Source organism: Aquarana catesbeiana, linkage group LG11 (genome assembly GCF_042186555.1).
Source record: "Aquarana catesbeiana isolate 2022-GZ linkage group LG11, ASM4218655v1, whole genome shotgun sequence".
NCBI lineage: Eukaryota > Metazoa > Chordata > Amphibia > Anura > Ranidae > Aquarana > Aquarana catesbeiana.
In genome coordinates, this window is record NC_133334.1 from 236703993 (window position 1) to 236723175 (window position 19183).

Genomic DNA, 19183 nt, shown 5'->3' on the forward strand with positions numbered 1-19183 from the left:
ACAATAAGGCAGAATGACAACTGGAGGCGGGGAAGGGAATGCGGCAACCCAACCAGACAAGGCAGCAACGCTAGCAGCCACAAATACAAATCAAGCCTTGCTTGCTCACCCACCCCCAACTGTGCAGTCCGGCCCCCCAAGGGGTTGAGGAACCCTCTGCTGCACTACAAACAAGAAAGATCAATAACCTAAAAGTAAGAAGAAAACAGGGTTGCTACTATCTTTATATATGCTTTATATATACTGCAGCCGTCTACAGCGCCTTCAGAAAGTAGTCACAGTGCTTCACTTTTTCCACATTTTGTTATATTACAGCCTTATTCCAAAATGGATTATTCATTTTCCTCACAATTCTACAAACAATACCCCATAATGACAACGTGAAAGAAGTTTGTTTGAAATCTTTTTAAAATTTATCGAAAGTAAAAAATGAAACAAAATAATGTACATATGTATTTACAGCCTTTGCCATGACACTCAAAATTAAGCTCAGGTGCATCCGTTTCTACTGATAAGTCTTGAGATGTTTCTACAACTTGATTGAAGTCCACCTGTGGTAAATTCAGTTGATTGGACATGATTTGGAAAGGCACACACCTGTGTATAAAAGATCCCACAGTTAAACAGTGCATGTCTGAGCACAAACCAAGCCATGAAGTCCAAGGAACTGTCTGTAGGCCTCGGAAACAGGACTGTATCAAGGCACAGATCTGGGGAAAGGTACAGAAAATTTTCTGCAGCATTGAAGGTCCCAATGAGCACAGTGGCCTCCATCATCCATAAATGGAATAAGTTTGGAACCACCAGGACTCTTCCTAGAGCGAGCCGCCCAGCCAAACTGAGCGATCGGGGGACAAGGGCCTTAGTCAGGGAGGTGACCAAGAACCCGATGGTCACTCTGACAGAGCTTCAGTGTTTCTCTGTGGAGAGGGGAGAACCTTCCAGAAGAACAACAATCTCTGCAGTACTCCACCAATCAGGCCTGTATGGTAGAGTGGCCAGACGAAAGCCACTCCTCAGTAAAAGGCACATGACAGCCTGCTTGAAGGTTTGCCAAAATGCACCTGAAGGACTCTCAGTCCATGAGAAACATAACTCTCTGGTCTGATGAAATAGTTTGAACGCTTTGGTCTGAATGACAAGCTTCATGTCTAGAGGAAATCAGGTACTGCTCATCACCTGGCCAATACCATCCCTACAGTGAAGAATGGTGGTAGCAACATCATGCTGCGGGGATGTTTTTCAGCAGCAGGAACTGGGAGACTAGTCTGAATCAAGGGAAAGATGAATGCAGCAATATACAGAGACATCCTTGATAAAAACGTGCTCCAGATCGCTCTGGACCTCAGACAGCGGCAAATATTCATTTTCCAACAGGACAACGACCTTAAGCACACAGCCAAGATAACAAAGGAGTGACAAAGGGATAACTCAGTGAACGTCCTTAAGTGGCCCAGCCAGAGCCCAGACTTGAACCCGATTAAACATCTCTGGAGAGATCTGAAAATGGCTGTGCACCGAAGCACCCCATCCAACCTGATGGAGCTTGAGAGGTCCTGCAAAGAAAAATATGAGAAACTGCCCAAAAATAGGTGTGCCAAGCTTGTAGCATCATACTCAAAAAGACTTGAGGCTGTAATTGGTGCCAAAGGTGCTTCAACAAAGTATTCAGCAAAGACTGCGAATACTTACTACATGTAGATGTGATTTTTTTCGTTTTTATTTTTAATAAATTTGCAAACATTTCAAACCAACTTCTTTCATGTTGTCATTCTGGGGTATTGTTTGTAGAATTTTGAAGAAAATAATTATTTTAATCCATTTGGGAATAAGGCTGCAACGTAAAAAAATGTGGACAAAGTGAAGCGCTGTGAATATTTTCCAGGTGCACTGTAAGCCCAAGAACTGAGCAATCACATGACCGCTGATCACTCAGTTCTCCATCTGCTCAGAGTGAAGAGCAGTGACTGTCAGGCACTGTTCTCTGCTCTGCTCCTCCAACGCTAACTTCAGCACCAAGCTGGAAGAGGGTGGACACAGCTACCTCTGGCTGTCAGTTGCGCTCTGAGAGGTGGAGCCAGCTGTCAATCAATATTGTGAAAAGTAAGAGTACTGCTGTGACCCAGAAGACATGTGTGGCCAAAAAAAGCTTTGGCCATACTTCTTTTTCAAATACAAGAAAAAAGGTATTAGTGGGGAAGCAATGCCCAAATAAACCAATTAGATGTCAGCTGTCAGATTTCTTCTGTAGGATTGCCAATAGAAGTAAGCACCTGAGTGGTTGCTGTGTGTAATCTCTACCTTTTTTGCCTCCAGTTTTTAAACGTCAGCCCTGCAGCAAAAGGCACAGTGATAGTTACACAGGATTCAAGCTCCTCGATCATACTATATTCATCGTCCACCAAGCACTGGGGAAGGTCAGCTATCTGGTGAAACAGCTCAGGCAGTTAGGTGGTTAACCAGTTGGAACAGTAAACCGTTTCTATGATATATTTGATCATAACCAAATAGATTTTTTTCCCCCAGACCGTTAGAACGTTTACAGAACATTTTAAGGCTAATAATCAATCCTGCCATCCTCTTTTATTACTTGAAATATCAACAGACACACATCACCTTGTCAGTGATTCAGCAGCCATACTATCCGGGGGGGGGGGGTTGTTGTGCCTATAAGAATCATATAGCGTTGATGGTATGGAAGACTATCATTTAACATTTACACCGAGCATCACTCTGTTAAATTACGTGAAATAATTACTTGTTCAGAACATCAACTGATATCTGTTCCCAGGGTTCTTCTCGGTATTTCACTTGGAAAAATGTAAACTACAAATGAGGAATACAAATAGAGCTTTTTTGGCAAGTTCAGTATTGTGCTTTGTATTAAAAATGTACCATTGTGTTGGTTGTGTTATTTTATGGTTCTATGAGCAGGCATTACTAAATGTCGGACTAAGACCCAGACCAAGGGACAGTTTTTTCCTGACCCCCAACCAGCCATCGGAGCCCGCCGCCCCCCCCCCCATGCAGTGATTGGTTGTTAGAGCTGCCGGTATACTAACAACCAATGATGTTATATGTGTGTCGTTGCCAGCATCACAGGAGGTTGAAGCGCAACTTTTTTTGTTTATACTTGCAGTCTGCTCCCGCCATCTTCCTGCTTAGAGATAAAAAAAAAAAAAAAAGGTACAAGGGGCTCTCTGATGGGGACACCCGATGGAAGGCGGCATTCCAACGGGGTCACCTGATGGAAACACCCAATGGAAGGGGGTACTACGATGCGGATACCCAATGGGAAGGGGTGCTACGATGGGTATACCGATCAGAGAGGGTGCACCGATGGGGATACCATCAAAGGCAGCGTTCCAACGGGGGCACCTGATGGAAATACCAGCTGGAAGGGGGAGCTCTGAAGGTGGCATTTGATGGAAGGGGGCGCTCCGATGGAGATACCCGGTGGAAGGGGGTGCTCCGGTGGGGATACCCGATGGGAGGGGGCACTCCCATAGGGGAGACCCGATGGGAGGGGGCACTCCCATAGGGGAGACCCGGTGAAAGGGGGCACTCCCATAGGGGAGACCCGGTGGAAGGGGGCACTCCCATAGGGGAGACCCGGTGGAAGGGGGCACTCCCATAGGGGAGACCCGGTGGAAGGGGGCACTCCCATAGGGGAGACCCGGTGGAAGGGGGCACTCCCATAGGGGAGACCCGGTGGAAGGGGGCACTCCCATAGGGGAGACCCGGTGGAAGGGGGCACTCCCATAGGGGAGACCCGTTGGAAGGGGGCACTCCCATAGGGGAGACCCGTTGGAAGGGGGCACTCCCATAGGGGAGACCCGTTGGAAGGGGGCACTCCCATAGGGGAGACCCGTTGGAAGGGGGCACTCCCATAGGGGAGACCCGGTGGAAGGGGGCACTCCCATAGGGGAGACCCGGTGGAAGGGGGCACTCCCATAGGGGAGACCCGGTGGAAGGGGGCACTCCCATAGGGGAGACCCGGTGGAAGGGGGAACTCCCATAGGGGAGACCCAGTTGAAGGGGGCACTCCCATGGGGAGACCCAGTTGAAGGGGGCACTCCCATGGGGAGACCCAGTTGAAGGGGGCACTCCCATGGGGATCCCTGCAATGGGGACATAAAATGTAAAGGGTGCTCCGATGGGGACACCCGATGGAAGGCGCCGCTCCGATGGGGACACCCGGTGGAAGGTGCCGCTCCGATGGGCACACCCGGTTGTACTGTTTATAGGTCTTACAGCAGCACCATCTTGAATTTAAATGCATTGTATGGTGTGCCCCCCAAATATGTTCTTGTATGTTGTAATAGGCCCTGACCAGGTTTTTGGGCTGGAGCACCCCTCCCCCTCCTCATTACCTCCTATTTAGTGGCCACCAGTGATTAGGATGTATCCCTTTCAGTTCTCCCACATAGAGGAGTTCAGCTCCCATGGTTGAGACAGAGGATCTTCCATTCTATTACTAGTGTAGGACCCACTAATTCGGGGTACTTTGTCGCAGTAAGTGGGCTTAGCACTATATGACCATATAGTGTGACCAAACCCCCATATTTTTTGAATATGTTCAGGTGTTTTTAACTAGCCCTGCAGGAAATGTCATTCTTGTATGTGTGCGCTGTAAAATATTTTGTACTGTTTATAGGTCTTACAGCAGCACCATCTTGAATTTAAATGCATTGTATGGTGTGCCCCCCAAATATGTTCTTGCCAGTTGAAGGGGGCACTCCCATGGGGATCCCTGCAATGGGGACACCAAATGTAAAGGGTGCTCCGATGGGCACACCCGGTGGAAGGCGCCGCTCCGATGGGCACACCCGGTGGAAGGCGCCGCTCCGATGGGCACACCCGGTGGAAGGCGCCGCTCCGATGGGCACACCCGGTGGAAGGCGCCGCTCCGATGGGCACACCCGGTGGAAGGCGCCGCTCCGATGGGCACACCCGGTGGAAGGCGCCGCTCCGATGGGGACACCCGGTGGAAGGCGCCGCTCCGATGGGGACACCCGGTGGAAGGCGCCGCTCCGATGGGGACACCCGGTGGAACGCGCCGCTCCGATGGGGACACCCGGTGGAACGCGCCGCTCCGATGGGGACACCCGGTGGAAGGCGCCGCTCCGATGGGGACACCCGGTGGAAGGCGCCGCGCCGATGGGGACACCCGGTGGAAGGCGCCGCTCTGATGGGGCAATCTGATGGAAGGCGCCGCTCCGATGGGGACACCCGGTGGAAGGCGCCGCTCCGATGGGGACACCCGGTGGAAGGCGCCGCGCCGATGGGGACACCCGGTGGAAGGCGCCGCTCCGATGGGGCAATCTGATGGAAGGCGCCGCTTCGATGGGGCACTCTGATGGGAATGCCCGATAGAAGGGGGTGTTCTGATTGGTACACATTGGTGGAAGAGGACACTCTGATGGGGGCACTCCAATAGGGATATCGATGGAAAGGGATAGAAGTTGACCGATATGGGTTTTTCTGTGGCTGATTTAGAAATCGCGGCGGCCGATGGCAGATATATGATGCCGATTTTTTTGTGCCGATATGTTAGGCCGATTTTTTTTTCCTTTTTTTTTTTTCCCCTTCATCTCATAAAATCTAACAGTTAGACCCTTTTTAACACTGGAGCATTGCCAGTTGAAGGGGGCACTCCCATGGGGATCCCTGCAATGGGGACACCAAATGTAAAGGGTGCTCCGATGGGGACACCCGATGGAAGGCGCCGCTCCGATGGGCACACCCGGTGGAAGGCGCCGCTCCGATGGGCACACCCGGTGGAAGGCGCCGCTCCGATGGGGACACCCGGTGGAAGGCGCCGCTCCGATGGGGACACCCGGTGGAAGGCGCCGCTCCGATGGGGACACCCGGTGGAAGGCGCCGCTCCGATGGGGACACCCGGTGGAAGGCGCCGCTCCGATGGGGACACCCGGTGGAAGGCGCCGCTCCGATGGGGACACCCGGTGGAACGCGCCGCTCCGATGGGGACACCCGGTGGAACGCGCCGCTCCGATGGGGACACCCGGTGGAAGGCGCCGCGCCGATGGGGACACCCAGTGGAAGGCGCCGCGCCGATGGGGCAATCTGATGGAAGGCGCCGCTCCGATGGGGACACCCGGTGGAAGGCGCCGCTCCGATGGGGACACCCGGTGGAAGGCGCCGCGCCGATGGGGACACCCGGTGGAAGGCGCCGCGCCGATGGGGACACCCGGTGGAAGGCGCCGCGCCGATGGGGACACCCGGTGGAAGGCGCCGCTCCGATGGGGCAATCTGATGGAAGGCGCCGCTTCGATGGGGCACTCTGATGGGAATGCCCGATAGAAGGGGGTGTTCTGATTGGTACACATTGGTGGAAGAGGACACTCTGATGGGGGCACTCCAATAGGGATATCGATGGAAAGGGATAGAAGTTGACCGATATGGGTTTTTCTGTGGCTGATTTAGAAATCGCGGCGGCCGATGGCAGATATATGATGCCGATTTTTTTGTGCCGATATGTTAGGCCGATTTTTTTTTCCTTTTTTTTTTTTTCCCCTTCATCTCATAAAATCTAACAGTTAGACCCTTTTTAACACTGGAGCATTTTTCAGGCGCTTTTGGGCTAAAAATAGCGCCTGTAAAGTGCCTGCAAAACGGATCCCCTGCAAAACGGATCCCCTGCAGTCTCAGTGTGAAAGCCCGAGTGCTTTCACATTGAGGCGATGCGCTGGCAGGATGTTAAAAAAAAAAAAAAGTCCTGCAAGCAGCATCTTTGGAACAGTATATACCGCTCCTCCACCACTCCTACCCATTGAAATTAATGCGCACCGCTGCCGAAGCGCCTGCAAAGCGATTCGGCAGCGGAACTTCACGGGCGCATTTCATCGGCCGCTAGCTGGGTTATAAGCGACCCGCTAGCGGCCGAATAGCGCTGCTAAAATGACGGTAAAGCGCCGCTAAAACTAGCAGCGTTTTACCGTCAACGCCTGCCCGCTCCAGTGTGAAAGCAGCCTTAATTAATAAGTGATACAGAAAATTTCTTACATTTAAACATTTATTAAACAAAACAAACCTGCAACCAGTTCACTTGTATGTATAATTTAGATTAAAAAAAAAAACTATATCTTCAATATTAAGTACACAAAAACAGGTAATCAAAACTTTTGGATGAAAAAAAATGGGCTAACTTTACTGTTTTAGTTTTTTTTTAATTCATTAGTGTATTTTTTCCCCAAAAAATAGCATTTGAAAGACCGCTGCGCAAATACCGTGTGACATAAAATATTGCAACAACCGCTAATTTATTCCCTAGGGTCTCTGCTAAAAAAAAATATATATATAATTTTTGGGGGTTCTAAGTGATTTTCTAGCAGAAAATACAGGATTTTTACTTGTAAGCAACAAGTGTCAGAAAAGATTTAGTCTTTAAATGATTAAACTGAGAACTCCTCCACATGGAGTTCAGTTCATTGATAAGTTGAAACATTGTATCTCTTCTTGGTTCTTTTATCAGACTTGGCAGGCTGCCCAGAGAGGACAAACAAGTCGCTCCATGTAAGACTTCAGGCAACTTGCATTGACTTCTATTACAGAAGTCATTTGCAAGTCGCGCTGAAGTTATAATCGGCCTTTTTTATCAGCACAATTGGCCGATGCCGATTAATTAAAAAACACCAAATATCGTCTGGCCGATATATCGGTCAACCTCTAGAAAGGGATGCTCCGATGGGGACACCAGATAGAAGGCGGTGCTCCGATTGGGACATCCAATGGAAGACGGTGGTCCGATAAGGTCACCCAATGGAAGGGGTACTATGATAGGAATATCTGATGGAAGGGGGTGCTCCGATGGGGACACATGATGGAAGGGGGTGCTCCGATGGGGACACATGATGGAAGGAGGTGCTCCGATGGGGACACCCAATGGAAGGGGGTGCTCCGATGGGGACACTGCAATGGGGACATTCTGATTGGAACACCCAATAGAAGGGGGTACTCCTATGGGGACACCCAATGGAAGAGGGGGCTTTGATGGGAACACTCAATGGAAGGGGGAACTCCTATACGGACACCATTATTAATGGGGAGGGGGGGGCACACTAATGGAGACACCTGATGTAGGCGGTATACTGAAAATTTACAAATATTTTTGAAATTCTATGGAAATTGTATATTGCTTATTTATTTGATAGACATATACATAGCACAAACACAAGATTTGGACCTCTGTGAGAAGAAAATCTGACTCCTCGAGCCTCCTTAAATTTTAATTCAGTACACATGGTTTACAGTCTAGTCCAGCCTTCCTCAACCCTTTACTCTAGAGGAATCCTTAAAATAATGTTCAGGTCTTGTTAACCCTCAACTCATCTTCATTGCTGTCATGACTCTGGCAAGTGGTGTAGGACCAGGAACTATGCAGGTTCCATCAAATGGAAGGCCAATCAGCCACAGCTCAATTAACCCCTAGAAACCACTGGAGGAATCCTATCATTTCCTAACTACACTCATTAGACACAGTGAATAATTCAAAAGCCTATAAAAGCACGATGAAACAAGACAGGTTAAACATAAAACATACCAAATTAAATGATTTGTCTGATTTGTCAATTAAAAGGGCATCTGTCATGGAGGGAAATATGGAGGCTGCCAATGAAGACCATCTACTGAAAATTTATTTTTTCACTATTTTTTGTGATTCATTATGGACATTATCATATTAAGCTTGACTCAATATTAAATTATTGCTTTAAACTGTGTGATCATTCACCAAACATACATGCCGAATCAATGCCTGCACCTCTAATGAGCGATTGATCAAAAGCCTACTTTATAATCCTAGAAATATGATAGGGGCCTGACAGCAAGATATACAACTGCAGAAGCATTACTGGGAAGCACGCCCGAGCCTAGCTTCACCCGGAAGCACACCCGAACCTAGCTTCACGGGCAAGCACGCCTGAGCCTAGCTTCACGGGCAAGCATGCCTGAGGCTAGATTTATGAGCAAGCACGCCCGAACCTAGATTTACAGGCACGCACGCCCGAACCTAGATTTACGGGCACGCACGCCCAAACCTAGATTCACGGGCAAGCACGCCCGAACCTAGATTCAGGGGCAAGCACGCCCGAGCCTAGATTCACAGGCAAGCGCGCCCGAGCCTAGCTTCACGGGCAAGCGTGCCCGAGCCTAGCTTCACGGGCAAGCGCGCCCGAGCCTAGCTTAACGGGCAAGCGCGCCCGAGCCTAGCTTAACGGGCAAGCGTGCCCGAGCCTAGCTTCACGGGCAAGCGCGCCCAAGCCTAGCTTCACGGGCAAACGCGCCCAAGCCTAGCTTCACGGGCAAGCGCGCCCAAGCCTAGCTTCACGGGCAAACGCGCCCAAGCCTAGCTTCACGGGCAAGCACACTTTACCAGGAAGCATGCACGAATCTAGTTTTACCAGGAAGCATGTTCTTCACTGTCAAAATGATACCACATATCGCATTGGTTGGGCAGTAGTGCCGCTAAACACAACCTATTCAAGTGGATAGTGTGCTGTCACAACGGCACAAGTATGAAAGAGCCCTAATGTATTGTAATCACATAAAAGCACTTTACCAACATAACGCTCCTTTTTGCCAGTGGCAGGCTTGCATTGAGATCAAGTGGAAGACCTCTGGCAGCAATGAGGATCTGCAGCAGTCCCATGCAGTTTTGCCCTATGAGCAATCGCTCATTATAGAAAATGTAATACCTGAAAACATCAAAAAGGCCACAGGCTCCAAATCACAAGAGGCAGACCTGACGGGGGAGCTGCTTGTTAACCCAGAAAGAGTAACTATAGAGCTGGAAGACGACTGGCATTGGTGACCTAGAAGGGGTTCCGCAGCAACCAAGTGCACATCATAAACCTATGTAATACCCAACACATCAAAAAAGGCAGAGAGATCTGACAGTACGATTGTCAATTAAGAGATAGAGCAAATTTATAAAGTCCCTATAATTGACCGCAGTGCCCTACATGAGGTTTTGCAGCAGCAACAGCCACACACACATTAGAAGCACTGAAATGACAAAAAGGCTCAAAGTGGGACTATAGGCAAGTTAAAAAAAAAAAATAAAAAATTACATATTGTACTGTGTATAATGCAGTTTGTCGTCAGCTTTAATATCACAGGTCTTAGGTTTTCCACCCTTTAACATACTTGTGGATCTTGCCAGTAGATCTGTTATTTTTCAGTGTTCTCTAATAGACCAAGCTGTCCAGCAAAATTGAGTTTATTCATTTATGAAAAACCTTTATGCCAAAGGAAACAAAAAACAATTGTAACTGCTTATAAAAATGTGTTAACTGGAATTATTATTATTCAGGAAATATATAGTGTCAACAGTTTGTGCAGCACATTGCAATATATAGTGAGGCAGTATAATTACAGTACAATTCAATACCAGCTTTAATTTGTTAGTCACTTACAGGTGTATCTCAAAAAATTAGAATATACTCAAAAAAAGGGTTTTTAATATAGAAATGTTGGCTTTCTGAAAAGTATGTCCATGTACAGTACAGTATGCACTCAACACTTGGTCGGGGCTCCTTTTGCATGAATTACTGCATCAATGTGGCATGGCATGGAGACGATCAACCTGTGGCACTGCTGAGGTGTTATGGAAGCCCAGGTTGCTTTGATAGTGCCCTTCAGCTCATCTGCATTGTTGGGTCTGGTGTCTCTCATCTTCACAATATCCCACAGATTCTATATGGGGTTTAGGTCAGGCGAGTTTGCTGGCCAATCAAGCACAGCGATACCATGATCAGTAAACCAGGTATTAGTACTTTTAGCAGTGTGGGCAGGTACCAAGTCCTGCTGGAAAATGAAATCCGCATCTCCATAAAGCTGGTCAGCAGAGGGAAGCATGAAGTGCTCCAGAATTTCCTGGTAGAGGGCTGTGGTGACTTTGGACTTGATAAAGCACAGTGGCACCAACATCAGCAGATGACATGGCTCCCCAAATCATCACCGATTGTGGAAACTTCACACTGGATCTCATGCAACTTGGATTCTGTGCCTCTAGTTTTCCTCCAGACTCTGAGACTTTGATTTCCAAATGAAATGCAAAAAGAAGACTTTGGATCAGTGAGCAACAGTCCAGTTCTTTTTCTCCGTAGCCCAGGTAAAACACTTCTGACGTTGTCTCTGGTTCAGAAGTGGTTTGACACAAGGAATGTGAAAGTTGTAGCCCATGTCCTGGATACGTGTGTATGTGGTGCCTCTGGAAGCACATACACCAGCCGTAGTCCGCTCCTTGCGAATCTCCCCCAAACTCTTGAATTGCCTTTGCTTCACAATCCTCTCAAGGCTTCGGTTATCCCTGTTGCTTGTGTACCTTTTTCTACCACACTTTTTCCTTCCACTCAACTTTCCATTAACATGCTTGGATACAGCACTCTGTGGACAGCCAGATTCTTTAGCAATGACCTTTTGTGACTTATCCTCCTTGTAGAGGGTGTCAATGACTGTCTTCTGGACAACTGTCAGGTCAGCAGTCTTCCCAATGATTGTGTAACCTACTGAACCAGACAATTTAAAGGCTCAGGAAACCGTTACAGGTGTTTTGAGTTAATTGGCTGATTAGTGTGTGGCACCATGAGTGTACACTACTGAACCTTTTCACAATATTCTAATTTTCTGAGATACTGAAACTTGGATTTTCACTAGCTGTAAGCCATAATTTCTAAATTAAAAAGAAAGAAATGCTTAAAATATATCACTGTGTGTAATAAATTTATATAATATATGAGTTTCACTTTTTGAATTTTGAATTGAATTACTGAAATAAAATTAACTTTTTGATGTTAATCTAATTTTTTGAGATGCACCTGTATGTATAATTCATTTAAATGGCTCAGTTCAGTCAATTTCCCCATCCACATACTCGAGGTGAATGGAGGAATCCTCCCGCTGTGTCTTTGTATTCTGAAAGCGGGACTCCCCCACTGTCTAAATACACTAATCAGCTCTGCAGCCAGTAACTGCATGCGCTGCTCAAAACACTGGTTTCCCAGGACGACCATTTGTCAGAAGCCGCTCTAATGACTGGCTTCTGCTGAACAGAGAGGGCTACACAGGGATCCAAATTCCATTTGGTTTCTACTGAATTGCCCATATTTTGATCCACATATGATCAGCTTTACACTACCTTCTCCAGATATTGCTGCTGCCCAAGTGTGGCTACGTTGTCCCTCCATAGATACAGTGGAGGAATAATTGTAGCCACCATAAGGCCTGTTTCACAGGGGCTTCGGCCTGTATAAGAGCAGTGTGAACAGTAAACTTTGAACAAGGCACTTTCAGAGCTTTCAGCAAGCTTAGTTGATACTTTAAAAGTACTATTCACCTCCAGTTTGTAAATGCTGAGCACAGATCCTAATGGTAGTACTAACTGCCACTTTAAACAAGCTGCTAGCAGGCTTCAGCACTTCTTGAAGCTTGTTAAAAGCCTGCTAGCAGCTTGATTAAAGTGGTAGTATAGGTGTAAATCTAAATAAAGAGTCTCTATAAAGTGATGACAGACGAGCAACAGAGGAGATCTCGAAGAGGTTCTGCAGCAGCCGCCAACGTCACACGCCAGAAGCACCGACACATTAGGAAGGGTGAACACTTCTATTGACAAGAGGCTGACCCGACAGCACAATAAGGATATAAATCTGGAGAAATTGACTTTATATAGTTTTTAGGGAAGTGAAAGTAATCTAAAAGACATTCTACGGCAGCCAAGATAAAGGCATGGAGCACATGACACATCATATAGAGATCCGACAGTATGGCTGGAAGTCCAGGAAAAGCGGCTTTATAAAGTTATCAAATGACTGTCAATGGTGACCTAGCAGAGATTCTGCAGTAGCAGCCAATCACCTGCACTGACACATGAAGGAGGGTGACCTCTTCTATCCATCATATCTAACAATATGGATATTAATCTAAATAAAGTAACTTTATAAAGTTATCAGATGAGTGACAGCGGTGACCTAGAAGAGGTTCTGCAGCAGTCAAGATTTCATCATAAAGGCATGAAACATCATACAGATCTGACAGTATGGGTGGAAAGCTAAACAAAGAGACTTTATCAAGTTGGATGAGTGACAGCACCAACCTACAAGAGGTTCTGCAGCAGCAGTCGAGCACATATCATTGAAGAGGTGACCTCTTCTATTGATCAGATCTGACTATATGGATACAAATCTAAATAAAGCAACTTTATACAGTTATCAGATGAGTGACAGCAATGATCTAGAAGAGGTTCTGCAGCAGCGGCCAATCACACATCCTCACCAGCACTGATACATGGAGGAGGGTGACATCTTCTATTGATAAGATATGACAGTATGGATATACAGAAAATCGAAGTGACTTTAGAAGGTTATCACAACTGACCTAAAAAGAGGTTCTGCAGCAGTCAGGATTACATCATGAAGGCATGTCAGGTGTTGCATCATAGAGAACTGAGAGTATGGCTGGAAATCTAAACAAAGTGACTTTATGAAGTTGAATGATGAGTGACAGAAGTGACCAAGAAGAGGTTCAGCAGCAGCCAATCACATATCATACAGGAGGGGGTCTCTTCTATGGATCAAATCTGACAATATGGATATAAATCTAAATAGTCACTTTATAAAGTTATGACAGATCAGTGACAACAGTGACCTAGAAGAAGTTCCGCAGCAGCAGCCAAGCACACATCATCACAAGCACTGACACTTCTATAGACAAGAGGAAGATCTGGAATCACAATATAGATATAAATCCAGAGACAGTGACTTTATACAGTTATCAGATGAGTGACAGCGGTGATATAAAAGATGTTCTGCAGCAGCCAAGCACATGTCATAAGCATGCAATACCTGACACATCATACAGGCTGACAGATCTGACAGTATTGGGTGTAAATCTAATTAAGATGACTTTATGAAGTTGGATTACGAGTGACAGCAGAGATATAAAAGATGTTCTGCAGCAGTCAAGATTACATCATAAAAGGCATGCAATACCTGAAACATCATACAGATCTGACAGCATTGGTGTAAATCTAAACAAAGTGACTTTATAAAGTTGGATGATCAGTGACAGCGGTGACCTAGAAGAGGTTCTGCAGCAGCAGCCGATCACATATCATGATCATCTCTTCTATGGATCAGCGGTGATGTAGAAGAGGTTCTGCAGCAGTCAAGATGTCATCATGAAGGCACGCAATACCTGAAACATCATACAGATCTGACGGTATGGGTGGAAATCTAAACAAAGGGACTTTATCAAGTTGGATGAGTGACAGCACCAACCTACAAGAGGTTCTGCAGCAGCAGTCCAGCACATATCATGGAAGAGGTGATATCTTCTATTGATTAGATCTGACAATATGGATATAAATCTAAATAAAGGGACTTTAAAAAGTTATCAGACGAGTGACAATGGTGACCTAGAGGCGGTTCTGCAGCCGAAGCCAAGCACATATCATCATCAGCACTGGCACATCAATGAGGGTGAACACTTCTATAGACAAGAGGAAGATCTGGAAGCTCGATATGGATATAAATCCAAAAGAATGTGATTTTATTTAGTTATCAGATGAGTGTCAGCAGTGCTATAAAAGATGTTCTGCAGCAGCAGCCGAGCACATGTCATAAGCATGCAATACCTGACACATCACACATGCAGACAGATCTGACAGTTTTGGATGTAATTTCAAAGTGACTTTATAAAGTTGGATGATTAGTGACAGCGGTGACCTAGAAGAGGTTCTGCAGCAGCAGCCAAAGCCATCAGTCATGATCTTCTATGGATCAGATCTGACAGTATTGGGTGTAAATCTAAATAAAGTGACTTTATAAAAGTTCTGAGGGATGAGTGACAGCGGTGATGTAGAAGAGGTTCTGCAGCAGCAGTGTCCAGACACACATCATGGAGGAGGTGATCTCTTCTATGGGCAGTGTGGATATAAATCTAAACAAAGTGACTTTATAAAGTTGGATGAAGAGTGACAGCGGTGACCTAGAAGTGGTTCTGCAGCAGCAGCCAATCACATATCATGATCATCTCTTCTATGGATCAGATCTGACAGTATAGATACAAATCTAATTAAAGTGACTTTATATAGTTATCAGATGAGTGACAGCGGTGATATAAAAGATGTTCTGCAGCAGCAGCCAAGCACATGTCCTAAGCATGCAATACATCATACACATACATCACAGATCTGACAAGTATGGGGTGTAGATCTACATAGAATGACTTAATAAAGATGTGACAGATGAGTGACAGATGAGTGATGTAGAAGAGGTTGTGCAGTGGTCAGGCACCCATCATGGAGGGGGGTCTCTTCTATGGACACTATGGGGTGTAGATCTACATAGAATGACTTTATAAAGTTGTGACAGATGAGTGACAGCTCTGCCCTAGAAGAAGTTCTGCAGCAGCGGTGGTGTCGGTGGTGTCGGGGTCCCTGCGGCCAGCACACGTGCACAGTCCCAGCAGCACTGAAGGGCGCTCGGAGCCCCCCACTTTCCCCAGCTCATGACACACACACCCCCATCCTGGCCGGACTCCCCGCCCCTCATCATAACAACCTTCAGCACGTCCTCGGACCCCCCTATTCGGGTGATAGGCCCGGAATGAAGACGCCCCCCCCGGTGTACCGATGATCCTCCCCCCTGTATGCGGCTCGGTAATGAAGGAAGGGGTGGGTGGGGGGGTCGCTTACCTCGTACAGGTCCCCAGAAGCCATGCCGGGTCCGGGCTGAGCCGTGTTCTCCGTGTGCACAGGGCTGAGCCGGCTGGTGCGCAGAATCACACGGCGGCGGAGGGGGGGCGGCTAGCAGAACCGGCTCTGGAGTGGAGCGGAGCGGAGCAGCCACAGGAAGGACCAGCTCCTGCCCTGCTTCACTGTGCTGGGTACGGCCACCAGAGGGCGCTCTGCCTGCGGGGCTAACGTGGGAGGATCCGCGAGATGACAGCTAGGGGCCGGCCCACAGCAGCATCCTGAGCGGGGGGCGGGGCGGAGGAGGAGGGGGGAGTGATAATAAGGGGACAGCATTCCGGACCTGACATCCCGGGGACAGCTGCAGGGCTCTGCTGCCTTTATCAATTGCTGAAATCTCTGCTACAGACATACCTGGTGTGTGCATGGAGGGGACACCTGTCCTCAGCTGTACTAACTGTCCCAGGTAGAGGGGACACCTGTACTGACTGTCCCAGGGGGAGGAGACACCTGTCCTGAGCTGTACTGACTGCCCCAGGTAGAGGGGACACCTGTCCTGAGCTGTACTGACTGCCCCAGGTAGAGGGGACACCTGTCCTGAGCTGTACTGACTGCCCCAGGTAGAGGGGACACCTGTACTGACTGTCCCAGGGGGAGGAGACACCTGTCCTGAGCTGTACTGACTGCCCCAGGTGGAGGGGACACCTGTACTGACTGTCCCAGGGGGAGGAGACACCTGTCCTGAGCTGTACTGACTGCCCCAGGTAGAGGGGACACCTGTACTGACTATCCCAGGGGGAGGAGACACCTGTCCTGAGCTGTACTGACTGCCCCAGGTAGAGGGGACACCTGTACTGACTATCCCAGGGGGAGGAGACACCTGTCCTGAGCTGTACTGACTGCCCCAGGTAGAGGGGACACCTGTACTGACTATCCCAGGGGAGGAGACACCTGTCCTGAGCTGTACTGACTGCCCCAGGTAGAGGGGACACCTGTCCCGAGCTGTACTCACTGTTCCAGGTGGAGGGGACACCTGTCCTGAGCTGTACTCACTGTTCCAGGTAGAGGGGACACCTGTCCTGAGCTGTACTCACTGTTCCAGGTGGAGGGGACACCTGTCCTGAGCTGTACTGACTGCCCCAGGTAGAGGGGACACCTGTCCTGAGCTGTACTGACTGTTCCAGGTGGAGGGGACACCTGTACTGACTATCCCAGGGGGAGGGGACACCTGTCCTGAGCTGTACTGACTGCCCCAGGTGGAGGGGACACCTGTCCTGAGCTGTACTGACTGTTCCAGGTGGAGGGGACACCTGTCCTGACCTGCACTGACTGTCCCAGGTGGAGGGGACACCTGTACTGACTGTCCCAGGGGGAGGGGACACCTGCCCTGACTGTCCCAGGGGGAGGGGACACCTGTCCTGAGCTGTACTGACTGTTCCAGGTGGAGGGGACACCTGTCCTGACCTGCACTGACTGCCCCAGGTGGAGGGGACACCTGTCCTGACCTGTAATGACTACCCCAGGGGGAGGGGACACCTGTCCCGACCTGTACTGTCTGTCCCAGGTGGAGGGGACACCTGTCCATGACCCCAAACACACCTCTGAGACAGCCACTGCCTTGCTAAAGAAACTGAGGGTAATGGACTGTCCAAGCATGTCTCCAGACCTAAACCCTATTGAACATCTGTGGGGCATCCTCAAATTGAAGGTGGAGGAGCGCAAGGTCTCTAACATCCATCCGGCTCCATGATGTCGTCATGGAGGAGTGGAAGAGAACTCCTGTGGCAGCCTGTGAAGCTCTGGTGAACTCCATGCCCAAGAGGGTTAAGGCAGTGCTGGAAAAAAAAATGGTGGCCACACAAAATATTGACACTTTGGGCCCAATTTGAAAATTTTCACTAAGGGGGGTGCTCACTTTTGTTGCCAGCGGTTTAGACAATAATGGCTGCATGTTGAGTTATTTTGAGGGGACAAATTTACACTGTTATACAAGCTGTACACTTGCTACTTTACATTGTAGCATAGTGTAATTTCTTCAGTGTTGTCACATGAAAAGATATAATAAAATATTTACAAAAATGTAAGGGGTGTACTCACTTTTGTGAGATATATATATATATATATATATATATATATATACTCTGAATTCTTTGTAGCCTATATCTACAGTGCATTCAGTGGTGTACTGTTTCTAATACACTTCAGGCAGTGTACACAGTATCTAATACAGTGTGTACAGTTTCTACTACACTTCTGGTGGTGTACACAGTATACAATACAGTGCAGCCATTGTACAGTTTCTAATACAGTACAGGTGGTGTACACAGTATCTAATACAGTATGTACAGTTTATACTACTTTTCTGGTGGTGTACACAGTATCTAATACAGTGTGTACAGCTTCTAATACACTTCAGGCGGTGTACACAGTATCTAATACAATGTGTACATTTTCTACTATTTTTCTGGTGGTGTACACAGTATCTAATACAGTGTGTACAGTTTCTAATACACTTTAGGTGGTGTACACAGTATCTAATACAGTGTGTACAGTTTATAAAACAGTGCAGGTGGTGTACACAGTATCTAATACAATGTGTACAGTTTCTACTACACTTCAGGTGGTGTACACAGAATACAATACAGTGCAGCCGTTGTACAGTTTCTAATACAGTGCAGGTGGTGTACACAGTATCTAATACAGTGTGTACAGTTTTTACTACTTTTCTGGTGGTGTACATAGTATCTAATACAGTGTGTACAGTTTCTAATACACTTCAGGTGGTGTACACAGTATCTAATACAGGGTGTGCAGTTTCTAATACACTTCAGGCGGTGTACACAGTATCTAATACAGTGTGTACAGTTTCTAATACAGTGCAGGTGGTGTACACAGTATCTAATATAGTGTGTACATTTTCTACTATTTTTCTGGTGGTGTACACAGTATTTAATACAGTGTGTACAGTTTCTACTACACTTCTGGTGGTGTACACAGTATACAATACAGTGCAGCCATAGTACAGTTTCTAATACAGTGCAGGCAGTGTACACCGTATCTAATACAGTGTGTACAGTTTCTACTACACTTCTGGTGGTGTACACAGTATAAAATACATTGCAGCCATTGTACAGTTTCTAATACAGTGCAGGCGGTGTACACAGTATCTAATACAGTGTGTACATTTTCTAATACACTTCAGGTGGTGTACACAGTATCTAATACAGTGTGTACAATTTCTACTACTTTTCTGGTGGTGTACACAGTATCTAATACAGTGTGTATAGTTTCTAATACACTTCAGGCTGTGTACACAGTATCTAATACAGTGTGCACAGTTTCTAATACAGTGCAGGTGGTGTACACAGTATCTAATATAGTGTGTACATTTTCTACTATTTTTCTGGTGGTGTACACAGTATCTAATACAGTTTCTAATACACTTCAGGTGGTGTACACAGTATCTAATGC

The 19183-nt window shown here is 47.4% G+C and overlaps 1 protein-coding gene across 1 annotated transcript in view; it reads right to left on the reverse strand.

Annotated features, from left to right (window-relative positions):
• Window positions 1–15964, reverse strand: part of CDYL2 (chromodomain Y like 2) — a 167688-nt gene extending 151724 nt beyond the window's left edge. Inside the window, exon 1 of the mRNA XM_073605542.1 lies at window positions 15716–15964. Coding sequence (XP_073461643.1) covers window positions 15716–15739 — 24 coding nt within the window. The 5' untranslated portion in view covers window positions 15740–15964. The remainder of the gene's footprint in view (window positions 1–15715) is intronic.
• Between the last annotated feature and the right edge of the window lie 3219 nt (window positions 15965–19183).